The sequence below is a fragment of the Lithobates pipiens genome, unplaced genomic scaffold, assembly GCF_037356315.1.
Source record: "Lithobates pipiens isolate NorthernLeopardFrog02 unplaced genomic scaffold, aLitPip1_a1.2 Scaffold_17, whole genome shotgun sequence".
In the NCBI taxonomy this organism is placed as follows: Eukaryota; Metazoa; Chordata; class Amphibia; order Anura; family Ranidae; genus Lithobates; species Lithobates pipiens.
In genome coordinates this window covers 14,201,631-14,224,210 of record NW_027507755.1, presented here as the reverse complement: position 1 = coordinate 14,224,210, position 22,580 = coordinate 14,201,631, and the positions used below count along the sequence as shown (strand labels likewise).

Below are 22,580 nucleotides of genomic sequence, written 5' to 3'. Positions count from 1 at the left end.
ATATGTAGTAGATGAGTAACTGGGGAATTAAGAGGGGGAGAGTTGGAAAGGGGATAAATGGGGAGAGAGAAAAAGAAGAAGAGGAGGAGCGCTGGTACGATGTTGAGAGGTACGCCAAATGGTATTTAAAAAAAATATTTTGCAGTGGTGCATGTTCCCCATGCCCAATTCACTATGCCATTTGTTTGACAATCCCTTGCCTATTAACATTAAAGTTGGGCAGAACTGATTTTATTAATTTGGCTTCCATTGACTTTATCAGGGTTCAGTTTAATGTTCAGAACTTCCTGCGAACTGAACCCACATACAATCAGCTCATCCCTAGCCATTATTAGTGCCAGTATACAGTAGATACAATTGTGGCACTTACCTTTAGAAGGACTGCTGGAAATAGACAAGTTCTCCCGCAGCAGTACAGAGCCTGCCAGTCACACATGCACAGTCCCCCGCATACAGACAATTCAGGCTCAGTCTAGGGCAGTGTTGGTGAACCTTGGCACCCCAAGGAACTACATTTCCCATAATGCTCATGTACTCTGCAGTGTAGTATAGAATCATGGGAAATGTAGTTCCAAAACATCTGGGGTGCCAAGGTTCACCATCACTGTCCTTGCTATTTTCAAAAAGGAGATGCAAATGGGACCCACCAGTATCCCCAAATACAGCGTGGTAAGCACTGTGCTGCAAGTGAAGGGTCAATCCCAGCATCCCGCAGCTGCTTCTCGCATCCCTCATCTGCCTGTCGCTGGATGATAGTGGGGGTTATTTGTGGAAGAACTTTAACAGGAGAGGGATTTAGGGTCACAGGATACTCCAAAACAATCAATAGCAATAATGGGAGGACAAACTTCTCATTAATCTTAATTGCAGCTCTTTCTGGAGGTGACAGGGAATGGCTAGTATATCTGGGACCCTAGAGCAGCGGTTCATATAGCCACTTTTGGCAACATGGTTACAATACTTCTCTTCTGGCACAACTAAAGAAGATAACAAGATCCTTCTCCAGACCAGGACTCCAGTGCAGTGCCTTCCACCAAAATCCATCAGCAATCTTTGCCTGTCCCTCAGCTCAGCAGCTGCCGAGGCCCAGGCTGCAATTTCTTGTCTCAGTGAAGCTGCCTCCAGGGGCCCCAAGAGAACCAGAACCCTCCCTGGAGGGAATTGAACACTCTGACAAGGCTTCCCAAATATTTACCACCTTCTTATGGATGCCTCCTTCCAAGGATAGGTAGGACCATGATAAATATAATCATTTGAATCTCCCTGCCCTATACTCTGGAAACTTCTTTCAGAGACAGGTGGAAGGAATTAAACTCTCAATAAGACGTACCTGTAGGTACAGTAAATATCTCCCAAAGGTGCACTGTTTAGGAGACATATCATTTTGCAGCGCCGGTGACGCCACCTATGCATGCACACTGTGCTCTCAATGGGTGGCGTGTTGTCCACAAGGCGAGCTGTGATGCTGCCATAACTCCTGCATGCATGCGTGGGAGTGACATCATTGCGGCTCTGCCAATTAAATGCTGGCTCCCTGCGGACCCCGAAACAAGACCAGGTGAAGATGGGAGCCCTGTCAGCAGTAAGGGCTTCATTTTTCGGTAAGTCTTTTATAATGTGCTAGTATGCGACGCTACGTTATGACATTAATTTGCAGGGAGTAGATTTTTTTTTTTCTTCCGCAGTTTACTACCGCTTTAACCAGGCAGTCTAACTAGAGGAGGGTACTCTGTGGTCTTGTTCCTGTGTTATTTGCACATGTAAGATAAACTAACAAATGTCAAATAGCCTCAAAACCATTAGAAAAATAAATCCCCTTATTCTTGCAGGATCATTAGCACCAAGTTGGGACACATTCAGAAGCTGGAACATACAGTCCTTAGCAGGGCTTTTTTTCTCAGAGAATAGATGCAGGAACTCCCCCCTTTTGAGTCACTACTTGCCTCCGCCCCCTACCCACCCCCGAGCACCATCTCTTGGTTCCACCCCTACCCCCCTCCCAGTACCGGCCCTTTTAGAGAATGCAGAACCAAGTATTATTTTGTGGTGCTTTTGTATGGTATTCGTTAAAGATCCTCTGCAGTTAGCAAAAATAGACCCCTTCCCAGCAACAATAGATCCTCTCAGCAAAAAGAAAACCCCCCAGCAATAATATATACCCCCAGCAGCATTAGACCCACCCCAGCAACATTACACCCACCCCAGCAACAATAGCTCCCCCAGCAACAATAATTCCCCCCAGCAATAATAGATACCCCCAGCAACACTAGTCCCACTCCAGCAACAATAGTTCCCCCAGCAATAATAGATACCCCCAGCAACACTAGACCCACCACAGCAAAAATAGATTCCCCAGAAACAATAGATCCCCAGAAACAATAGATCCCCCAGCAAAAATAAATCCCCCAAGCAATAATAGACACCCCCAGCAACACTAGACCCACCGCAGACAATAATTCCCCCCAGCAATAATAGATACCCCCAGCAATACTAGACCCACCACAGCAACAATAGACTTCCCAGTAACAATAGAGCCCTAATGCATCATTATATCCCCCCCAGCAACAATGGACCACCTGTTACAAAATACCACCCCAGCAACAATAGGTCCACCCCTGCAACAATAGACCCCCACAAACAACAACAGATTTCCCAGCAGCCAGCATCGATAGACCCTCCAGCAGCCAGCAACAATAGACCTCTCCCTCAACAATTGCCCAACCAGCAACAATAGACCCCTACACAAAAATAGATTCCTGCCAGCATACCCCATTGCCATTATATATATTCAGTGCTAGAGGTGCCGGAACTGCGTTCCCTCACATTCCCAATGAAAAAAAGCCCTGGTCCTTAGTAAGCCATGTTTGTTAATTTGCCGTAAGTGCTGTGTGATAGTCTCACGTATTATAGGTGCATAATAAATACAGTTATGCAATGAAGATGTTTTTTGGCCAACACGACAAATCCACTCACTCATGCGAACATGGTTTAGTAAATTGGTCTCCATGTCTCTTTACTAAGTTCAAAGTCTGCGGATATGACCCGGCACACCAGCAGAAAAAGATATACGACTCAGACACTTATAGTGGAAAATTGGATTCTGATTTCAATTTAAGTCATTTTGTGTCCACTCTGTATTTATGTAGTTGTAGAGAACTTGAGCGTCTTTGGTAGCTGAAGCAGTAATCTGCTGTATATCAACACGTAAAAGCTGTCATCTCGCTACAGGTTATCATTGAGTGTAGGGTCAAGGGAAACAGAGCGTCAGCAGTGCAAAAGATGAAAAATAAATGGCACTCTTGGGAATTAAATGTACAGTAAAATCAAACTTTAAAAAAAATCAGAATGGAAACATACCAGACAAACCTGTCCAGGTCTTGCTTTTATCTTATTGCTTCAAGAGTAGACCCTACATAAAAAAAACCTTCACAAAGGGCTTTAAATACCTTACAGTAGAACTAAAGGAAAAGCTTTTTTCCAATTTCGGATACAATAAGGGGGGGTTATAATCCCAGTCAGTATTTTTTTCTGGGGGGGCCCCTGGGCGGTTTAAGTAATAACATGCTAGTATGCACTGGTTAAAACAAAGTCCTCCAGAAGCACGCTGGCACTACTGTTGGCACTTCCATCTTCAACCAGCCTTCCTTCCGGGTTCGAGGGCTCTGGCCATTTGATGGCCTTTCATTCAGTATCCTGTCCATCCAGAGTGCAGTGTGCATGGCCTGTGGCCTCTACAAATGTGAACATCTCCTAAACAATACACAGTTAGGATATATTCACTGTACCTACCTGTAAGCCTTATTACAGGATTACCTGTAGAGTGATACAAGTCATAAAGCAAGTTTTATTACTGCTTTATTAAAAGAGTGAGAAACGTGAATGGCAATAAAACAAAGTCCCACAGTGACCCTCTGTATTAATTAATCAAAAAGTGTCCCAGAGTGCACACTGTGATTATACCCCTGGATGTGGATACATGTATGTGTTTCCTGGGTGGTGTTCCCCTGGAAGGTGATATACAGTGCCTTGAAAAAGTATTCATACCCCTTCAAATGTTCCACATTATGTTACAACCAAAAACATAAATGTATTTTATGTGATAGGCCAATAAATAGTGGAACATAATTATGAAGTGGAAGGAAAATTATAAATGGTTTTCAAAGTTTTTTACAAATAAATATTTGAAAAGTGTGGCGTGCATTTGTAATCAGCCCCCCTGAGTCAATACTTTGTAAAACCGCCTTTCACTGCAATTACAGCTGCAAGTAATTTTGTGGATGTCTCTACCAGCTTTGCACATCTAGAGAGTGACAATTTTGGATTGGATGGAGAGCGTCTGTGATCAGCAATTTTCAAGTCTTGCCACAGATTCTCAATTGCATTTAGGTCTGGACTTTGACTGGGCCATTCTAACACATGAATATGCTTTGATCTAAACCATTCCACTGTACGGTAGCTCTGGCTGTATGTTTAGGGTCGTTGCCCTGCTGGAAGGTGAACCTCCACCTCAGTCTCAAGTCTTTTTCAGACTAACAGGTTTTCTTCTAAGATTGACCTGCATTTGGCTCCATCCATCTTCCCATCAACTCTGACCAGCTTCCCTGTCCCTGCTGAAGAAAAGCATCCCCACAACATGATGCTGCTGCCACCATGTTTCACAGTTAGGATGGTGTGTTCAAGGCGATGTGCAGTGGACAGGTTTTCCCACCTGAGCTGGGGATCTCTGCAGCTCCTCCAGAGTTACCATGGGCGTCTTGGCTGCTTCTCTGATTAATGCTCTCCTTGCCTGTCAGTTTAGGTGGACGGACATGTCTTGGTAGGTTTGCAGTTGTACCATACTCTTTCCATTTTCGGATGATGGATTGAACAGTGCTCCATTAATTGTTCAAAGGTTGGGATATTTTTTTGTATAACCTAACCCTGCTTTAAACTCCTTCACAACTTTATTCCTGGCCTGCCTGGTGTGTTCCTTGGCCTTCATGATGCTCTTTGTTCACTAAGGTTCTCTAACAAACCTCTGAGGGCTTCAAAGCACAGCTGTATTTATACTGAGAAGAAATTGCAAACAAGTGGACTCTGTTTACTAATTAGGTGACTTATAAAGGCAAATGGTTTCACTAGATTTTAGTTCTGACCCCAAAGCACCTTGTCCGCATGTTGATGGGGACAAGGGCCTCATCCCCACAACCCTTGCCCGGTGGTTGTGGAAGTATGCGGGCGGGGGGCTTATCAGAATCTGTAAGCCCCCTTTAACAAGGGGACCCCCAGATCCTGGCCTCCTCCCCTATGTGAAATGGTAATGGGGTATATTGATGGACCGATGGACCGAAAAAAAAAGCTGCGACGATTCCGCCTCCATGGGAGGCACCTGTCGACTGACGCTTCTTCTCTGTGACAGTTCTTATATAGGTGAGGGCAGGGCCACTTGGTGACATAAATGGTGACCCCACCCCTCTGATGCCACGGGGAAGCCACGTGGCATCATTTCACATGGGGGAGGCTGGGATCTGGGGGTCCCCTTGTTAAGCCCCCGATAAGCCCCCCTCATGCATACCCTCACAACCACCGGGCAAGGATTGAGGGGATGAGGCCCTTGTCCTCATCAACATGAGAACAAGGTGCTTTGGGGTCAGACCCCAAAGCACCCTCTCCATGTGGAGGGCACATGGCCTGGTGCAGTATTCTCTCTCGTCCCCCTCTCTTTTCCTGCGGCCTGCCAGGTTGCGTGCTCGGGTAAGGGTCTGATATGGATTTTGAGGGGGACCCCTACGCCATTTAAAAAAAAATGGCGCAGGGTTCCCCTTAATTTCCATATCAGACCTGAAGGGCCTGATATGGATTGAGTTTTATCTATATTGCTGAGACCCGACAATACAGCCGTGATCAGTTTTAAATGACAATTTTTCCTTTAGAAATTTCATTTTGCTGTGGTACTGTTCTAAACATGGGAAAAATGTGCCACTTTGCAGGCCTACTATAGACACCCCCCAGGCAATGTTTTGCATTGATACATGTCCCCTGGGGCAGGCCTCGGGCCCCCAAACCCTTTTTATGACAATAACTTGCATATAAGCCTTTAAAATGTGCTTATATGCTTGTGTCTAATAGACTTTAACGGTGTTCGCGTGTTCTGCCAAATTTTTTGCCTGTTCGTAAGTTCTGGTGCGAACCGAACCGGGGGGGTGTTCGTCTCATCCTTAACCAGCACAGGTGTGGGTCTGCCCTGCTTCAGGTCCCTACACACAACAAGACACAGCTGTGGCACCAATCTGTCCAGCTCCACTTTCTCCCACAAAAGACCCAGACCTCCAGCTCTGCTCTCCTCCTCTTGCTGCATGGTATTTTGTGTCGTTGTAGTTTATAGGCTAAACAAAATAATAAAAATTGCAGTTGGATCCAGGCAGGTCCAATATATATATAAAGTAAAAAGGTAGTGCCCTCTAGAAAATAAGCTACAATAAAAAGTGAGAAGGAACCCACTATTGTTCTATATAGGGGACACACTGTATGTGCAAAAAGTTAGTGACACAACAGGAATAAAAAATTACAAAATTGTCATTAAAACACCCCCAGGGTCTCATCCATACCATCACTCAGACCAATCGCTTAGTAGACAACTGTACAAAAACATAATGAATCATGAGGGCCAAGAGTGAGAACCTGGAAAAATATCCTATTGTTGCGTTAGCCTGTATAAGGCCATACAAGACAACGGTTAACATCCAGGCTCACTATTTCACCTGTAATGATAAATCAAGCACTAAATTATACAGTTTGGATATTGATCAAGTATGTTCCCTCCACTTGTCCTCTGAACATGTCAGAATGGAAGCAGAGTGAACATTTTAGCGGCGCTTTACTGCTGTTTAAGCAGCGTTTTTGTGCTGCTTTTCGGTCACTAGCGGGTTACTTGTAACCCCAAAAAAGGGTTAAAAACTCCCATTTGAGGGGCTTACAAAGCGCTTTTAATTAATTTCATTTAATTCATTCCAATTCATTCCATTCATTTACAGCACTCCCAACCCGCCCCAAAGACACTGCTTGCAGGACTTTTTTTCCCATCCCGTAAGAGCACCGCCCCAGTGTGAAAAAGCACACCATAATGAATACGAGGCGGTTAGACCCCTCTCACACTGGGGCAGTTTTCAAGCGCTTTAGCGCTAGAAATAGCATCTGCTAAGTGCCTGAAAACCACCTCCCATTCATTCCATGTGACTTTTTACACTGGGGTGGTGCACTTGCATATACATGTACTTATACAGTGCTCCCAAAAATGCCCCTGCCCATTGGAATGAATGAGCAGCGCTTTTAAATCGCCTTGAAAGCGCTCCCGTGCGGGTGGGGGGGGGGGGCTGGGGGGTACGGGAGGAAGGAGAAGAGGGTGGGAAGGAGAAAGGGGGGTGGGAGGGTATCCCTTTTTTTTTCTTTTTTTTGGGAAAGGGTGAAAAAGGGGAACGTAGGAATTGGTCAAGTGGGCCAGGACGTAGGGATTCATTATATAATGACATTGGGATATGAACTGAGGATATAGATACCTATGTTATGGAACATTTAAGTTGAAAATGTATCTAATGGATTGTTGATATGGATATAAACAAAGAAAAAATATGGAGTGAAAGTGCCGCAAAACTGGAGTTTTAACCCCTTTTTTGGTGTTAAATGCACCCCACTAGCGGCCGAAAAGTGGCTCAAAAGCGCCACTTAAACAGCAGTAAAGCATCGCTAAAATGAGTAGCGCTTCACCGGAGTGTGAAAGGGGTCTTAGCAGAGGCTATTTCTAGCGCTAAAATGCCTGAAAACCGCCCCGGTGTGAAAGAGGTCTTAATGTGCAGGTCGTGGTAAGTCCACGAATTGCAGGAAGCTAATTGGGTAACCCACAGCTGACAGTTCGAATGGTCTGATGGTGTAATAAGTGAAACCAAGTATATTATAGCCAACATTATCAATCTGTGCAGCAGACTAATAATGGCCAAAGGAAATGGCAGCATATGATCTAAACGCAATTCAATAGTGAAAAAGTGTCTACAGCCTTGATGGTGCCTTAAACTGAAATTTCACCCAAAACAACTTGATGAAAAATAATGTTCTTTAGCAAAGAACATACATTAATAATTATTCTGCCAAAATGAGTGTGTACTGTAAATTGCCTCCAGCAGTGCTCATATTTCTTCTTGCTGGAGGCTGCCATTTTGCTGAAGCCCAAAGCCTTAGCTCTAAATCATAAAGCAGAACTAAATCCATCAATTTCCTGGTTTTAAAAAACAGTTTGATTTGATTGTGTAGCTGAACCAAACTGTCAAACCATCAAATGTCTGTTGTCCTAACTGATCACATGTGCAGCACCATGGAAGTTGCAGTTCAAACAGAAGTAGCTTCCTGGGCTGTAAAGGGTAGGAGGTTTAATTCCGCTTTAAGGCTGTCAGCAGATCGGCCTCTACAATCTCAGCAATGGGAATAAAAATGCCTAAAAATGGAGAGCAACTGAGCAAGTGCAGAGCAGGGTGGACAGTGTATTACTGGATTTTAAACAGTATTATTTTAATGTTTTACATAGCGATATCTCCGAAAGGGGCCAGCCTGAAGTGCTCTAGTAGGACTAAAGTCCCAGTTTAACTTTCAAAGGCAAGTGTCGGCAGAAAGTGACATAACCATGTCAGCCACCATGCCAATTACAGGCACTATGCAGTTAAGGCCTCATGTATGCTGCTGCTGCTAAACGGACGTTTAGGAGCAGTTGGGCTTTTTTTTTTAACTGCACCGGAACTCTCCTCTATATCATCTTATGTGTACATGTACACAGGGTTGTTTATAGTCGTTTCTAAGCAGTTGAGTTTGGAGGCCTTTTTTGGAAAGCAAAAAAATTCATTCAGACGCTGAGTTTAGAGGCATTTCAAGTGCCAAATGCTTCTAAACGCGGTAACTCAGTTACAGGCATTTCTCATTTTGGGCTATTTAAAAAAAAAAAAATTTCTACTGCTCTAAACGCAAACGTGGCAAATTGCAGCCAAACGCGGCATGTAAACGTGGCAAAACAGACGTTTTAAACGTGTGTTACTATCTGTCAAGTTAAATCTTTCAGGAGAGGTTGTAAAAACGTACATTAAGAGCCGGTTCACACAGCGGGCGATGCGAGGCGACACGACTCGCCTCGCCTCGCTCTCGCAAGTCGCCCCCGTTCTGTACAATGGAACCGTTCTGAGAGGAGCGACTCGAGTCGCTCCGACTCAGAAAAAAGGTTCCTGTACTACTTTTGGGCGACCTCGGGGCGACTTGCATTGACTTCTATACAGAAGTCATTTGCAAGTCGCCGCCGAGGCCGCGGCAGGTCGCGGCGAGGCAAGTCGGAGTCGCCTCGCCTCGCCTGCAGTGTGAACCGGCCCTAAGTCTTATAGTTGTGACTAGTAGCCACGTGCAATAAATCCACATAGGCTATGGGAGACCCTCTAGTTGAGAAGTCTACCCACATAGGGAGTACTCATGATCACAAATTCAGCTTGATGCCTAGGTCAAAGGCTTGTCGGATCTCCCCGGTAAGTGAACTTCAAATAGATATTAAGTTACGTTGTTGCTCAATAGATACCACTCACCTTTTCCCAGGTTCTCACTCTTGGCCCCCATGATTCATTATGTTTTTGTAGTTTGTCTACTAAGCTATTGGTGGTCTGAGTGATGGCGTGGATGAGACACGGGGGGGGGGGGGGCATTTTAATGACAACGGTGTCAGTTTTAATTCCTGTTGTGTCACTAACCTTTTGCATATTGATTGTTAATAAAAAATATTTGGAGGAGAGACCATAGTTTGTCCCCTATATAAAAACAATAGTGGGTTCCTTCCCAATTTGTATTGTCCATGTTGTAGTTTATAGCCTCAATAGCCTCCCATGTAGTGGGGCGCAGGGGCCCCCCTAATCCATGCACCGACCCCTAATCTACATGCAGGATGCCGGACGCATGGATTTCAATGGGGATTTTTTTTTTCTGAAACACGATTAGAGCCTGAGGCTCTAATTGGCTTCAAAAATGGTGTGCTGGGGGGGAACAGAGAACTGTGCCCCGAGCCCACTCAGTTGTGTGACATTAGCAAATTAATATTCACTAATGTCTTCCTGTTTATCCTCCTCCAGTCCTAAGACCTGATTGGCCACGAGGCCTAAGTCCTGATTGGCCAGGAGGAGAAGCGACCACAGGAACTCAGTAGGAGATGCCGAAGGGGGGAAGTCGCGACCTGGATGGGGTAAATACGGTGCTGGCGGGGGGCGGCTTGCGAGTTAAAGTAGTGTTGTCACCAAAAAAAAAAAAAAAGTAGTTCAAAATTCATAAAAAAAATAATTGGATAAAACATTTTTTTACTCACCTCTAAATGCCTGTTGCTAGGGGGTCCCTCGTAGTCTGCCTTCTTCAATGCCCAGGCTGGTGACATCACTTCCCCTCGCGCCACACAGTCATCTGGGACCTGTCCCAGATGACTGTGCGGCATATCACGGTGCCCGGCGCCGCTTGCGCATGAACAGTGGGTGCCCGGGTGTGAAGCCACAGCCGGGTGCCCACAGTACTGCGAACAGAGCGGGGAATGAGGGGGGGCTTCATTCCCCCGCATCGCTGGACCCTGGGACAGGTAAGTGTCCGATTATTAAAAGTCAGCAGCTGAAGTATTTGTAGCTGCTGACTTTTAATTTTTTATTTTATTAGGGGGCACTCCACTTTAAGCAGTGATCGGGGTAGGGGGAAACTGCAATCAATCAATCGAGTGTCGGGGGTGGTTGGCTGGCTGGGGGCTATGGGCCGCTCCCCCAAGAAAATTGAGCACCAGCCGCCACTGCTCCCATGTGCAAAGCTCCTCCAGGCCTCCAGAGTCTGCCTATCCCGGTGTCCTCAGTCACTGCATTGTCAACTGTTCTGCTCCTCCTATTTACATACCGCACTGGAGAGGGGGGAGGGGAACGACACATGGGTAGAGAATTACATGCAGCTCCACCTCTCCCCAATCCCAACACACTGAGGAGAAAGCTGCTCCTGGTGAGCACATTAGCCATTCATCCACAGCTGAGGTTATGTGAAACGCGTCAACTTGCATGGTCTGCTGTCTTTTGCATTAAGGATCAATAAATGTAAAGTGTTGCAGTGAATTCCGGATTTCTTTTGATTGTATATCTACAGCCGATCAGAGCACAGCTGCTTTGTCACTATGCAGGGGCTGGGGGAGAAAAAAGTCCACAGCCGCACACACAAGAACCCCTCCTGCCGGGTACCCAGCTACACAGCTTTCCACATGCTCTGAATGTAGAGAAGGTAACTGGAATGAGCCCTGCATGATGTCTAAATGGTGAAATACCTCCCATCTGGGCCAACTGCCCAACATATCTTATTAATATTGGCCCAGGTGGTAAAATGCCCGCATCCCAGCTCTCTCCTGAGCAGGACCAAGCTTCAAAATGTACAGTTTGTGATAACTTACCTTATTTTGTGTACCTCTTCTGGTCACCTCTGGATATTGGTAGCTAAATTCAGCACCGTCCTGCACTAAACATTATCCTTATTCTCCAAAAATAATCCACACACATTCACTACTTAATGGCCCTGTAATAAATTTTTCCTGAAAATATTATGTATCCATTAATCAGCTAATTGAGACCTAATCTAACTCTCTTCTTTGGTGATCCTGCAGCTCCTCAGTGGTCGAACCTGTCTCCAACACTCCTTTCATGGATGGAAGTTTGGATGGTGATTCCGAAACAGAAGCAGTGGTCTCCACAGATTATATTCTGCCCCCAGAAACTTTCGAAAACACAGAGAGGACTGAATGTGGGACGGCAGTCATAACTCATAAGGTATCAGTTGAAAAGTCAATGTAGTAAGTACATAGACAGTCCATCAATTGATATTCTTTTCGTTAAGATGGCACGATAAAGTGCTCTGTGCACTATGGTGGACCAATAGGCCACATTCACATGTATGAAGGGGGCATGGCAGGGGGTGCGTCGCAGCCCCATTTTAAGCATTGGGAGGCTGTGGGCTCCTGCTCGCATGTAATCGCTATTCTAGAATTGCTATTCTCGCTAATCATCTACGACTGTCTGTGTCCAGGAATGATCACTCGCATCACTGCATGAACAATTACATCAGAAGGCCTGCGAAAATTTGTGGGAGCTGGCAGCCTCTCATTGCTTTAAATGGGACTGCCTACCACAGCTAATCACCAGGCATCCCTGCTGGGGTCCTCGCATATAATCTGTTTCAGGCTATTTCACAGGTGTGAAGTGGCCACTTCTAAAATGTTAATTTAGCAAGGTCCCGGGTCCCCTTTAATATAATGAGAACCTCCAGAGCCAGGGACAGCTGACATCCTTCTGTATAGAGTGGGTTGCAAGGTGTAGTGGGTGTAATGCAAGGTATATTCATAGGTGCCAGACACTTCTTGAATGCAAAGAGATTTATTTTCTCTTGAACAGAACTGTGGGAGAGAGCGCAACATTTTTAGCTGGGTGTAGCTGGGGGCTGCAACCTGATTCCAGCTTGCTGCAAGCCTATCCCCACCATCAGGGGCCCTGTTGAAGAAGCAGGCCGGGACTTATGCCGCGTACACACGACAGGACTTCCTGGCCTAGGTCTGAAGGGATTAGTCCGTTGGACAATCCGATCGTGTGTAGGCTAGTCCGATCATTTTTCGTAAAATAAATCTGACGGATCTAGAAATAGAACATGTTTCAAATCTATCCGACGGACTCAATTCGATGGACTAAAATCGGGAAAACTGTTCGTCTGTATGCTGGTCAGATGGACCAAATATGATGCAAGGGAAGCTATTGGCTACTGACTATTGAACTTCCTTGTTTAGTCCTGTGTACATCATCACGGACTTTCGAACGGACTTAATCCGTTCGTGTGTGGCCAAGTCCGTTCATTCAGAAAGTCCATCGGAACTCCGCCGAAAGTCCGTCGGGAAGACCATCGGACCTAGTCTGCCGGAAAGTCCGGTCATGTGTACGCGGCATTAGACTCCATGCCCTGAGGAACCCCCGAGTTGGCAAACTACAAGGGCCCACTATCACAGACTCCTGATTGAATTTTAGTGCAAACACACATATATTTTACCAAAATATTAGGTATTATAATAAAAGATGTGCTTGCATTGAAAAAATAGATACCAAACATGTCAGGTCTTAAAATTGGATAAGCCTATGATATTGCAAAAAAGAAAACCTACCGTACCCAAAAAAACGCTTTAAAAGTTTAGCATTAACTGTGAGCTCTGGCACTAGAATTGTTGCTATCTTTAGCGCAGGGCAAATAGGGCAGCTGCAATCATTGTTGTGGGGCCCAAAGCAGCTGCCAATTGTTGGCTTGGCTACTCAGTTGTAAATACAGGAGTGCTGCTTCTGTATTTACAAGCGACAGCGCTCCTCTGTCAGCGGCCGTGCAGATCCCTCCCTGCTCTACACATCTCTATAGGAGAGCAGAGGAGCGAGGGTGAGGAGTGGGGGGGGGGGATGCACACAGGCAGAAGCTCCTCATCAAGCCAGCAGCCTGCATGAACACATCCTGTAAGTTTAGTTGCTCATCTGTAGCTAGCTGCTCCCTGAGGTTTTCTAGATGCTGGGAGAGGATTTGGGGAGGGAGAAAATCTCTACACTGGAAAAGAGGGTGAGCTCCTCCTTCCACCCAGGGACCACCAAGGCGACTCCTCCTTTTGCCTTAGGCCGCTGTGCAGTTAGTCTGTTTACCAGCCTAGATGCTATGATTTTAATTACATTTTTGAAATAAAGTTGAATAATTCGGAGTGCGGCTATCCAGCTACATCTTTTCTACTTCAGTTCCTGTTGCAAACAGAGCCAGCACCCTGTGGGACTTTGGAGACAGCTGTTTTGGGAGAAGTCATTACCTTAGAGCAGTAATTCTTTGTATTTAAAGAGCTGAGCTAGTTAATTACACTGGATTTTGTATGTTGAGAATTTTGGAGCTTTGAGCATCAAGCCGCAAAATGCTCAGGTGTGAATGGGGCCTAATGCAGGCCATACGTGGGTCGCATTCCGAACAAATTTTCTTTCGAAACGCAAAAATTTGGTACGTTTTTTGGTCCGATGGTGCCACCATTCATTTCAAAATTTGATCAACGAAGCCTTCAATTTTTCCTCATGTTGCCTCAAAAAAGAAATTTTGTGGCCGGGTATCTTCTTTTCTTTTCAGGTCACAGCTCATGTGCATTTCTTTTTCAATTATATTTCTTGCATGATTCTCCCATCATGGATTAGAAATTAGTTATTGTTTTTCCAAAAATTTCAAACTTGCCCAATTACTCAAGTTCGATGGCCGCACAAAAATCGGTTGATGCAAAATTCGAGCAAAAAATTCTTAGTTATGGTATTTCAATTTTTTTTTTAATTTGACCCATGTATGGCCGGCTTTTGGGAGATTTCTTTCCAATTTCGCTTTTGTGACATGTGATCTCCAGAACAGGAAGTGAGGGGAACATAGACAACAACAAAAATCCTGACTACAGTTTTAACCCTTGCTCATCCTATTAAAAAATAAAAAAAGGTTTGGCTGGAGGTCTAGCTTTATACTTTTTTTATATTAGAGAAGTTTTTCCACTTTCAGAAAGAGAAAACTCCCAATACTACCCCCGCCCCTCCCCATACACACACCTTAATTAGAGCTATTATTGTAATTGCCAGAACACGGGTATTTTTTCTTTTTAACCTGGAATATCCCTTAGCTTGTTATCTTCAGCTTGATGATCTGCATAATGAGCTCTGTTCAGTATTGCACCTAAAGGCAAAAAATACACCATGCTTCTCCTATTTAAGCAGATAAAGTACTATTATTCCATAAGCATTCCCGTACATAATAATGTTCTTAAAATAAATTCTGACCTTCGAATGCCTTTAAATTGATCTCCATGGAAATATATATTTTGGATACACCAAGAATGTCATTTCTTGAAGGGAAACATAAGCTTTAAAGTGATTGTAAAGCTTTGTTTTTATACTTACCTCCACTGTGCAGTTTGTTTTGCACAGAGTGGCCCTGACCTACCTCTTCTGGGATCATATAACCCCATAGGAGAATCGCTCTTCCAGGGGGTTAGCTTGCGGGCATGATCCCAAGTGCAGCATTTGCGTCCATAGATGCAGAATGTAGAACTCAGCCCCACTCGTGTCATTGGATTTGATTGACAGCAGCGGGAGCCAATGGTTGCCATGCTATCAATTATTATTATTATTATCGATTTATATAGTGCCAACAGTTTACGCAGCGCTTTACAATGTATAGGGGGGGCAACACAATTACAGTACAATACAAAAGGTACAGGAGGGCCCTGCTCGTAGAGCTTACATTCTAAAGGGAGGGGGTGGTGGTACAAAAGGTAATAGCTGCAGAGAATGATTTGATGGGGGTGGCTCGGGGACAGTTAGGTGGGTGTGGGATAGGCTTCCCTGAATAAATGAGTTTTCAGGGAACTCCTAAAGGTGGACAGGGTAGGGGCTGAGCGGACAGACTGGGGCAGGGAGTTCCAGAGGATGGGAGAGGCTCTGGAGAAGTCTTGAAGGCGAGCATGAGTGGAGGTAACAAGGGAGCTAGAAAGCAGGAGGTCCTGGGAGGAGCGGAGGGGACAATTTGGGCGATATCTGCAGATGAGGTTGGTGATGTAGATGGGGGTGATGTTGTGGGTGGCCTTGTATGTTATGGTTAGCATTTCGAATTTTACACGGTGGGGTAGGGGAAGCCAGTGAAGGGATTGGCAAAGAGGGGCAGCAGTCACAGATCGGTTAGTGAGGTGTATTAGTCTAGCAGCAGAATTCATAATAGACTGAAGGGGGGATAGCCTGCTTAAGGGTAGGCCATTAAGGAGAGAGTTGCAGTAGTGAAGGCGGGAAATAATCAAGGAGTGAACGAGTTGCTTTGTGGTGTCATTAGTCAGGAAGGGTCGAATTCTGGAGATGTTGCGGAGGTGAAGGCGGCAGGATTTATCCAGTGATTGGATATGGAAGCTGAAGGAGAGGTTAGAGTCAAGGATTACACCCAGGACCCTGGCATGTGTGGAGGGACCAATGGTTGTGTTGTTGATATTAATGGTGAAGTCACAGGGGGGGATAGTGAAGGAGGAAATATAGCAAGCTCAGTTTTAGAAAGATTGAGTTTGAGGAAGTGGTGTGACATCCATACTGATATGTCATTCAGTAAGTTGGAGATCTGTGAGGAGATCGAGGGGGTGAGTTGAGGAGTGGAGAGATAGATCTGGGTGTCATCGGCATAGAGGTGGTATTGGAAACCATGGGAGTTTATCAATCTATCCAATCAAGAGCTGAGACCCCAGGCAGAGAGTCTTTTTTTTGGGGGGGGGGGGGGGGGCATTTATGCTAGTGGGGATTATTGTTTGTGCTAGAAGGGAAAATTTGTGGGAGGGATTTGTGCTTGGATGGTGGATTGGGGAAGGGGATTTTGGGTTAAAGGGAAACAGAATTTGGCATGTTCGCCCTGGGCTCTAGATAACCTTGTCCTGGCACTGGTCACCAGTAATGATCACGTTAGCAAAAGTGCTGTCCTACAGTAGGTGACCACGATATTGTGTCAATCTCGCAACTTCTAGCGGCGAGATTGACACCCTACGAGCTCCGTTGCGGGAGCCAGCGCCGAGCTGGCTCGCATCGGGAAAGGAAAATTTTTTATTTTCCTTTCCCGATAAGCGACAAAAAACGGCGTGGGGTCCCCCCCAAAATCCATACCAGACCCCTATCCGAGCACGCAGCCCGGCTGGCCAGGAAAGGGGGTGGGGACGAGCCGTACCATGCCCCCCCCTCCTGAGCCGTACCAGGCCGCGTGCCCTCAACATGGGGAGTGCCTTGGGGAAGGGGGGCCACGCGGCTACTGACTCCTCCGCTATCTTCTGCTAGCTCTTTTGCGTGGCGACTTATAGAGGTAAAATAATGTCACATCTTCTTCTAAGGGCTAGAAGGACCCACTCTGAATGAGTCCTTAAAGCAGGATTCCACCCTAAAGTGGAACCTCCGCTGATCGGATCCCTCCCCCCCTCCGGTGTCACAATTGACACCTTTCAGGGGGGAGGGGGGGTGGAGATACCTGTCAAAGACAGGTATTTTCACCCACTTCCGGGCATAGACTCCCGTGGGAGTCTACGCCATTTCCTGCCCTGCCGCGCTGTCTGCTGGGACACACACGGGTCCCAGTGACAGCGGGGAGATTTCCTATTGTGCGGCTCGCACATGCGCAGTAGGGAACCGGGAAGTGAAGCCGATTCGCTTCACTTCCTGATTCCCTCACCTAGAATGGTGGCGGCAGCAGCCGAGAGCCGAGCGATCGATCGGCCTCGGCTGCCGGCATCGCTGGAACCTGGGACAGGTGAGTGTCCATTTATTAAAAGTCAGCAGCTGTAGTATTTATAGCTGCTGGCTTTTAATAATTTTTTTTTGGTGGAATCCCTCTTTAAGCTGGCTCGGATTGCTCGCTGCTACTGAGCCTGAGGCCTAGTAGTTTAAAAGCATTCTTATGGATGGTGGACTACTGTTCCCAGCCAGCCCAATTTGCAAATCCTGTGCCCTTAAGCCACATCGATTTGACACAGATCCCCACAGTCTCTCCTCTGATCCAGGACTCCTCATCATTCACTGTGTAAATGATGAAGACTTTGCTAATGACCGTGTAGAAGCAAAGTTCCCTCACAGACTTCCTGGCACATGCGGCCCTCCACTGTGGTATCACTCACCGACCTTCCACTGCCCTTGATGGAGAAATTGGCCAGACCTTACGTTCCGACAGCTTCACCTACCCTTCTGCTCCAGGAGTTATTTTTCAATCACTGTGCCGCCCCTGCCAATATCAATTGGGGATTGGTAAGGGCTCCCACATGAGCTGACTGTCACTCCAGTTCCAGGCTCAGACCCTCTTCCAGACCATTCTCCCTGGAAGCAGAGGAGGCACCCCAGAACTGCAGCACAGGTGGTCACACACACTGCTACTCTGACCACTCCCAGCCCCCAGATCAAAACAGACAGGCCTAGCTTGCAGCATAGGCCTGCCTAAATTTTCCTGTGCTAAGAGTTCCTAGTAAAAACCTACCTATTGGTAGAGGGTGCCACATCTGGTTTTGGCAAATCTAAAGGAAAACAGTGCAAGAAAATTGTAGAATGTATAGCCTAAGGTATGCACACACCTGTAACAAGCAGAAACTCTGCCATCCTAGGTCACTCATATTGTTCTGGCCAGAGGTTCAGCCTTTTAACAATTTCACTGTGACAGAAGAATAGTGTATAGTTCTTTATATTATGACCTTCAGCTCCACTTTTCCAGACCTGACATTCATGTTCTAGTCAGTGTATGTCCAACACAAACTTAAGATAACTGCCCAACTCTTTTACTGTCTTCATTGCAGGTCCCCATAGGTGGGTTCTCAAACTAAGTCTGCTATGGCCTACCCTGAAGGGTTCACTTCCTGAGGCTACAGGCTTACATATCAGTATACCAGGGGTAGTCTATTCCCACCACTCTCTATCCTAGGCTATTCAGGCTCTAGTTTATATATGACAGGCTAGCACCTCCTACCAATTTCACCCAGGGGAGGGACCTCACTAAAACGGGCACTAACTCTTGCTTACTTACTATCTAAATGCCTCTAGCTGATGGTTTCCTTGTATTCTGAATGACCCTGAATTGAATATGCAAGCCAGGTATTTCCAGATCTTAACTTCTCCCTAGATTTACTGTACTTGGCATGCAACAGAATCATGTGACAAGAGGCTGCATTCCTTCCTACCAAGATCACCGTAAAATGCTAGCTGTGCTTGGCTGCAGTGAATTATCTAGGGCTCATATTCAAGGTATATTGCTTGGGCTTGACTCAGACACAGCTGAGCAGGTTAGGTTACACTAAAGAAGTTGAATTAATACAGGTTAACCATGAAAAGGTAAAGGCCACAGAGTTTTAACAAGCAAATGCAAACCATTTCAGTACAGTTATAGCTAGACATAAATCCACACTTGCAAATAATTCTTTACCTTTTTGCTAATATGGATATGATGGTGTGGCTTTTGTCCTCCAGCTATCAAAGCCAACCTCCTGTAACATATTCTACCCACTAGGCGTTAATGACCTGTGGTTATGAAAGGGTTAAAAAAAGTAACATTGAACTTGAATGTCAGCAGCCATACTAGAGATACTAAGCTCAATACATGATTTGGATCAGTCATGTCTTGCTCAGAGATTTCTGGCCATGGCCATCTTGAGTAAGGACAAATGATTCATATAGCATTCACTTCCTGAAATCCACCGCCTTTAAAGCGGAGTTCCACCCAAAAGTGGAACTTCCGCTTTAAGCACTCTTCGCCCCCTGACATGCCACTTTTGGCATGTAATTTTTTTGGGGAATAGGACATGTGTACCCTTTTTTTCGTGGGACTTCCTGTCCATCTTCCTGCTTCCTATCTTCAGCCGCCTAGGCAACTCCTCCTTTCGCCCTAGGTGGCCCCTCGCTGTCAGCAATCTTCTGGGTCTCAGTGTAGTGCGCACCCGTCCGTAAAGCTGTGCCCACAGTTACCATGATGGCACAGAGGAGAGGAGGGGGAGAGGAGATAGCCTCCGGGTGGCCACATCGCTGGACCAAGGGGCAGGTAAGTGTCGGTTTATTAAAGGTCAGCAGCTATGCTTTTTGTAGCTGCTGACTTTTAATAAACTAAAAAATGGGTGGAACTCCGCTTTGACTCAGGCATGCAAGCAGCAGACGGTGTGCTTAGACGAGAAAACTCCTCCTCCCCTACTGAAGACTCCTGGGATGTAAGACATCATTGCCAAGGCATGGAAACCAGGAAGTAATAGAAGAAATGTAAAAAAAAGTTTTCAATCAAGCAAATATGATATATATATATATATATATATATATATATATATATATATATTGTGGTAGTATGGAATCTCCAATCCTGGGACCGGGTTTTGGGACCAGCCAGCAGTCTGGCTGGATGATTGCACAGGTGGGTCTTGGGCTTAAAACAAAGCCAACACCATGGTTCTGGGCTCCACCCTCCCGAGGAGTCCAGGCGTGTAAGGGAGAAGAAGTGTGCATGTCTGCACAGGTCGGTCTGTCAGAGTAGACAGAGGGTCCAAGCTTGTGGGCTGAAAAAAAGAAGCTAGTAAAGAGTGCTGAGGTACTGGGTGTACAGGAACTCTGTTAAAGAGCCAAGGGGGCTGCAGCCGAAGTCTGAGCAGCAGTGCTGCTAAAGAGAGCCAGGTGGCTTGGTATTTTTGGTTCTACGTACATTATTGCTGTGGAAAGCTGAAACCCCTGTGTGGGCAACTATTTTGTTATCGGACTTTTCTTTCTTTAATAAAAGTGGGCCTACAAGCCCTTAAAACGGCATATCTGGCGTGGACTCAGCTCACTGGTAAGCTCTACCTTTAAGCTAAAATAACCCCCAAATATTACAAGTGGTGTTCGAATGCGGGCAGAAGACGGTGGAATCCGGGTCCTTGCTCTACAGTAAGTTCAAGTCAGGAACTATTGGCTGTGTGTGGAAGTGCAGCCAGGCAAAAGGCATTGCGTGTTGCAGGTGGTGTACCTGTGAATGAAAAGTCAAATTTTTTTTTTCTTGCTATGAACTGTGTTTGTGTGCATGAGACAGCACAATCAGTGTGTGCAATGTGCAGGTGAGGAAAGCTTGCATGAAGAGAAAAGCAACTTTCTTTAAAAGAGACACTTTCATTTTCCTGGACTGTTTAAAGTTGTTCTGGAGTCTCTAAGTATGGGGCGGTCAAAGCTCCTAAAAGAAGCAAGGTTTGCTGAAATGAGAGACAGAGCTCTGTGGTTGGAGGGGTTGTTACCGCCTGAACGAGCCCCATACATACCTGATCAGAGTTTATCAAGGAGAAAAATGGCTGGGGTTGTCCCTAGCAACACTGGTGCAATGAGTGCACAGGTGACTGCTGTTATGGAGAGTCCACCAGCATTTGAATCTGCAGTGGATTGGTGCAAACGGCATTTAGCAGCACTGAACCAAGCTACAGAGGAAAGGAAGCCAACCCTCAGTGCAAGGGGAAAGCCGCTGGATGTCCATAACTGGAAGAGGGTTGTTGTTGCCCCTGGCAAAGCTGATGCAGTTAAAACCGCTATTGTGAAAGATGTGAATGTGTCACAGCATGAGACGGGATCCAGCAGAGAGGAGCCCATGCTATATGCAAGGAGAGAGGCTGATCAAAGGCTGAGGATGAGAGTGGTTGCCCATAGCAACTCAAAGGAAGCCAGTCGGGCTGTCTCTGTACCATGGGCTATGTCTAATAAGGATCGTGGAAAGTGGCTTAAGGAGGAGCCAATTTATCATGTTGGAGAGAGCCAGCAAAGTTCTGCGAGAGTGTGGTCTCCCATGGCAACCGGAGTGAAATTTATGCCTGAAAGGAGCTGCAGTAGAGGTTTGGTTCAGCGTCCCCACAAAGAGGCCTGTGCATTCCGGCCAGCTGGGAATCACCAGGAGAGAATCGCTTTGGAAAAAAATCGTCCAGTACCATGCCTGGAATGTGGCCAGCTGGGGCATGACACGTTTTCTTGCCCTAGGTTGTGGAATACGGCTGGAGATAATGTTGCTGAGGAAAAAGTGTTGTCTGTAGGCCCAGATTCCGGTGAAAATATGTTTGCAGTCACCCCTAGCAAAAAGAAGTTTCCTGTGGTGCCTGCAGGGGGTGCTAAACGGTGGGAGATGCCTGCTGTAGTTTCATCCCATGGCCACCAGGAGGAGTTGGCCAGTAAAAGTGCAGCAGAGGACTGGTGCATAAGACGACGTACTCAAATGAAGATGGTGACCCCAACTACTGCGGTGGGTAAGACTGTCTTTAATGAAATGATGTCTGGAACTGCTGATTTCATGTATAAAAGGACTGGTTACGAGACTGTCCATGATGATGTGAGAGTGACCCCAGTTAGTGGGGCCACTGAATGTGCACTTGAGAATGACTTTTCCCTATATAGTGGGAATGCAAGGGTAAAATCCAAATAGAACCTGTGTTGATGACTAAAAGTGTTGTGTCTAATGACTATCAGGCTCAAGTTGACCATGGGCTAGGACAGCCTACAAATGCTAAAAATGCTATAAGTGTTACTGTTAATGAAAAGTTTAATGCTGTTGGGAAAACTTTTGCTCTGAAAGAACCTGGGGTTATCAAAAATGGGCCGTTGCCTGTAGCAACTGGTGGTAAGACAGCACAGTTGTCCACAGGAATCTCCAGGGAACTTCATGTGTTGGAGTCAGAGGTTGCCCTGGACAACTGCGATGTCACTCTGGTGAGACAGAATGGAACTGTACCGTGTAATGGTAATGTGTTAGTGCAAGCTGCTAGTACTAAAAATGTGCAGGTAAATGGTGGATTAACACAACCTGTGAAAAATGCAAAGGTGTATGAGGCTTATGAAATGCAAGCAGAGAAAGGTGGTGAATATGGTGTATTGCAACCTGTGCTACCACAGTCTGACATAATTTACAATGACTGGTGTTACGAGTCTGCAACTAAGCCAGTCTGTTATGTGTCTCCTTGGGCAGATGGATCGGTGCTGAGGAGTACCGCAGAAGGGAGCGCACATACA

At 46.0% G+C, this 22,580-nt stretch overlaps 1 protein-coding gene across 2 annotated transcripts in view; it reads left to right on the top strand.

The window, feature by feature from the left end:
* LOC143986591 (cyclic nucleotide-binding domain-containing protein 2-like) overlaps positions 1 to 22,580 on the top strand; it is a 564,608-nt gene that overhangs the window by 54,628 nt on the left and 487,400 nt on the right. For both annotated transcript variants that reach the window (XM_077485000.1, XM_077484999.1), the window contains exon 2: positions 11,666 to 11,828. In XM_077485000.1, the coding sequence (XP_077341126.1) occupies positions 11,666 to 11,828 (163 nt within the window). The remainder of the gene's footprint in view (positions 1 to 11,665; positions 11,829 to 22,580) is intronic.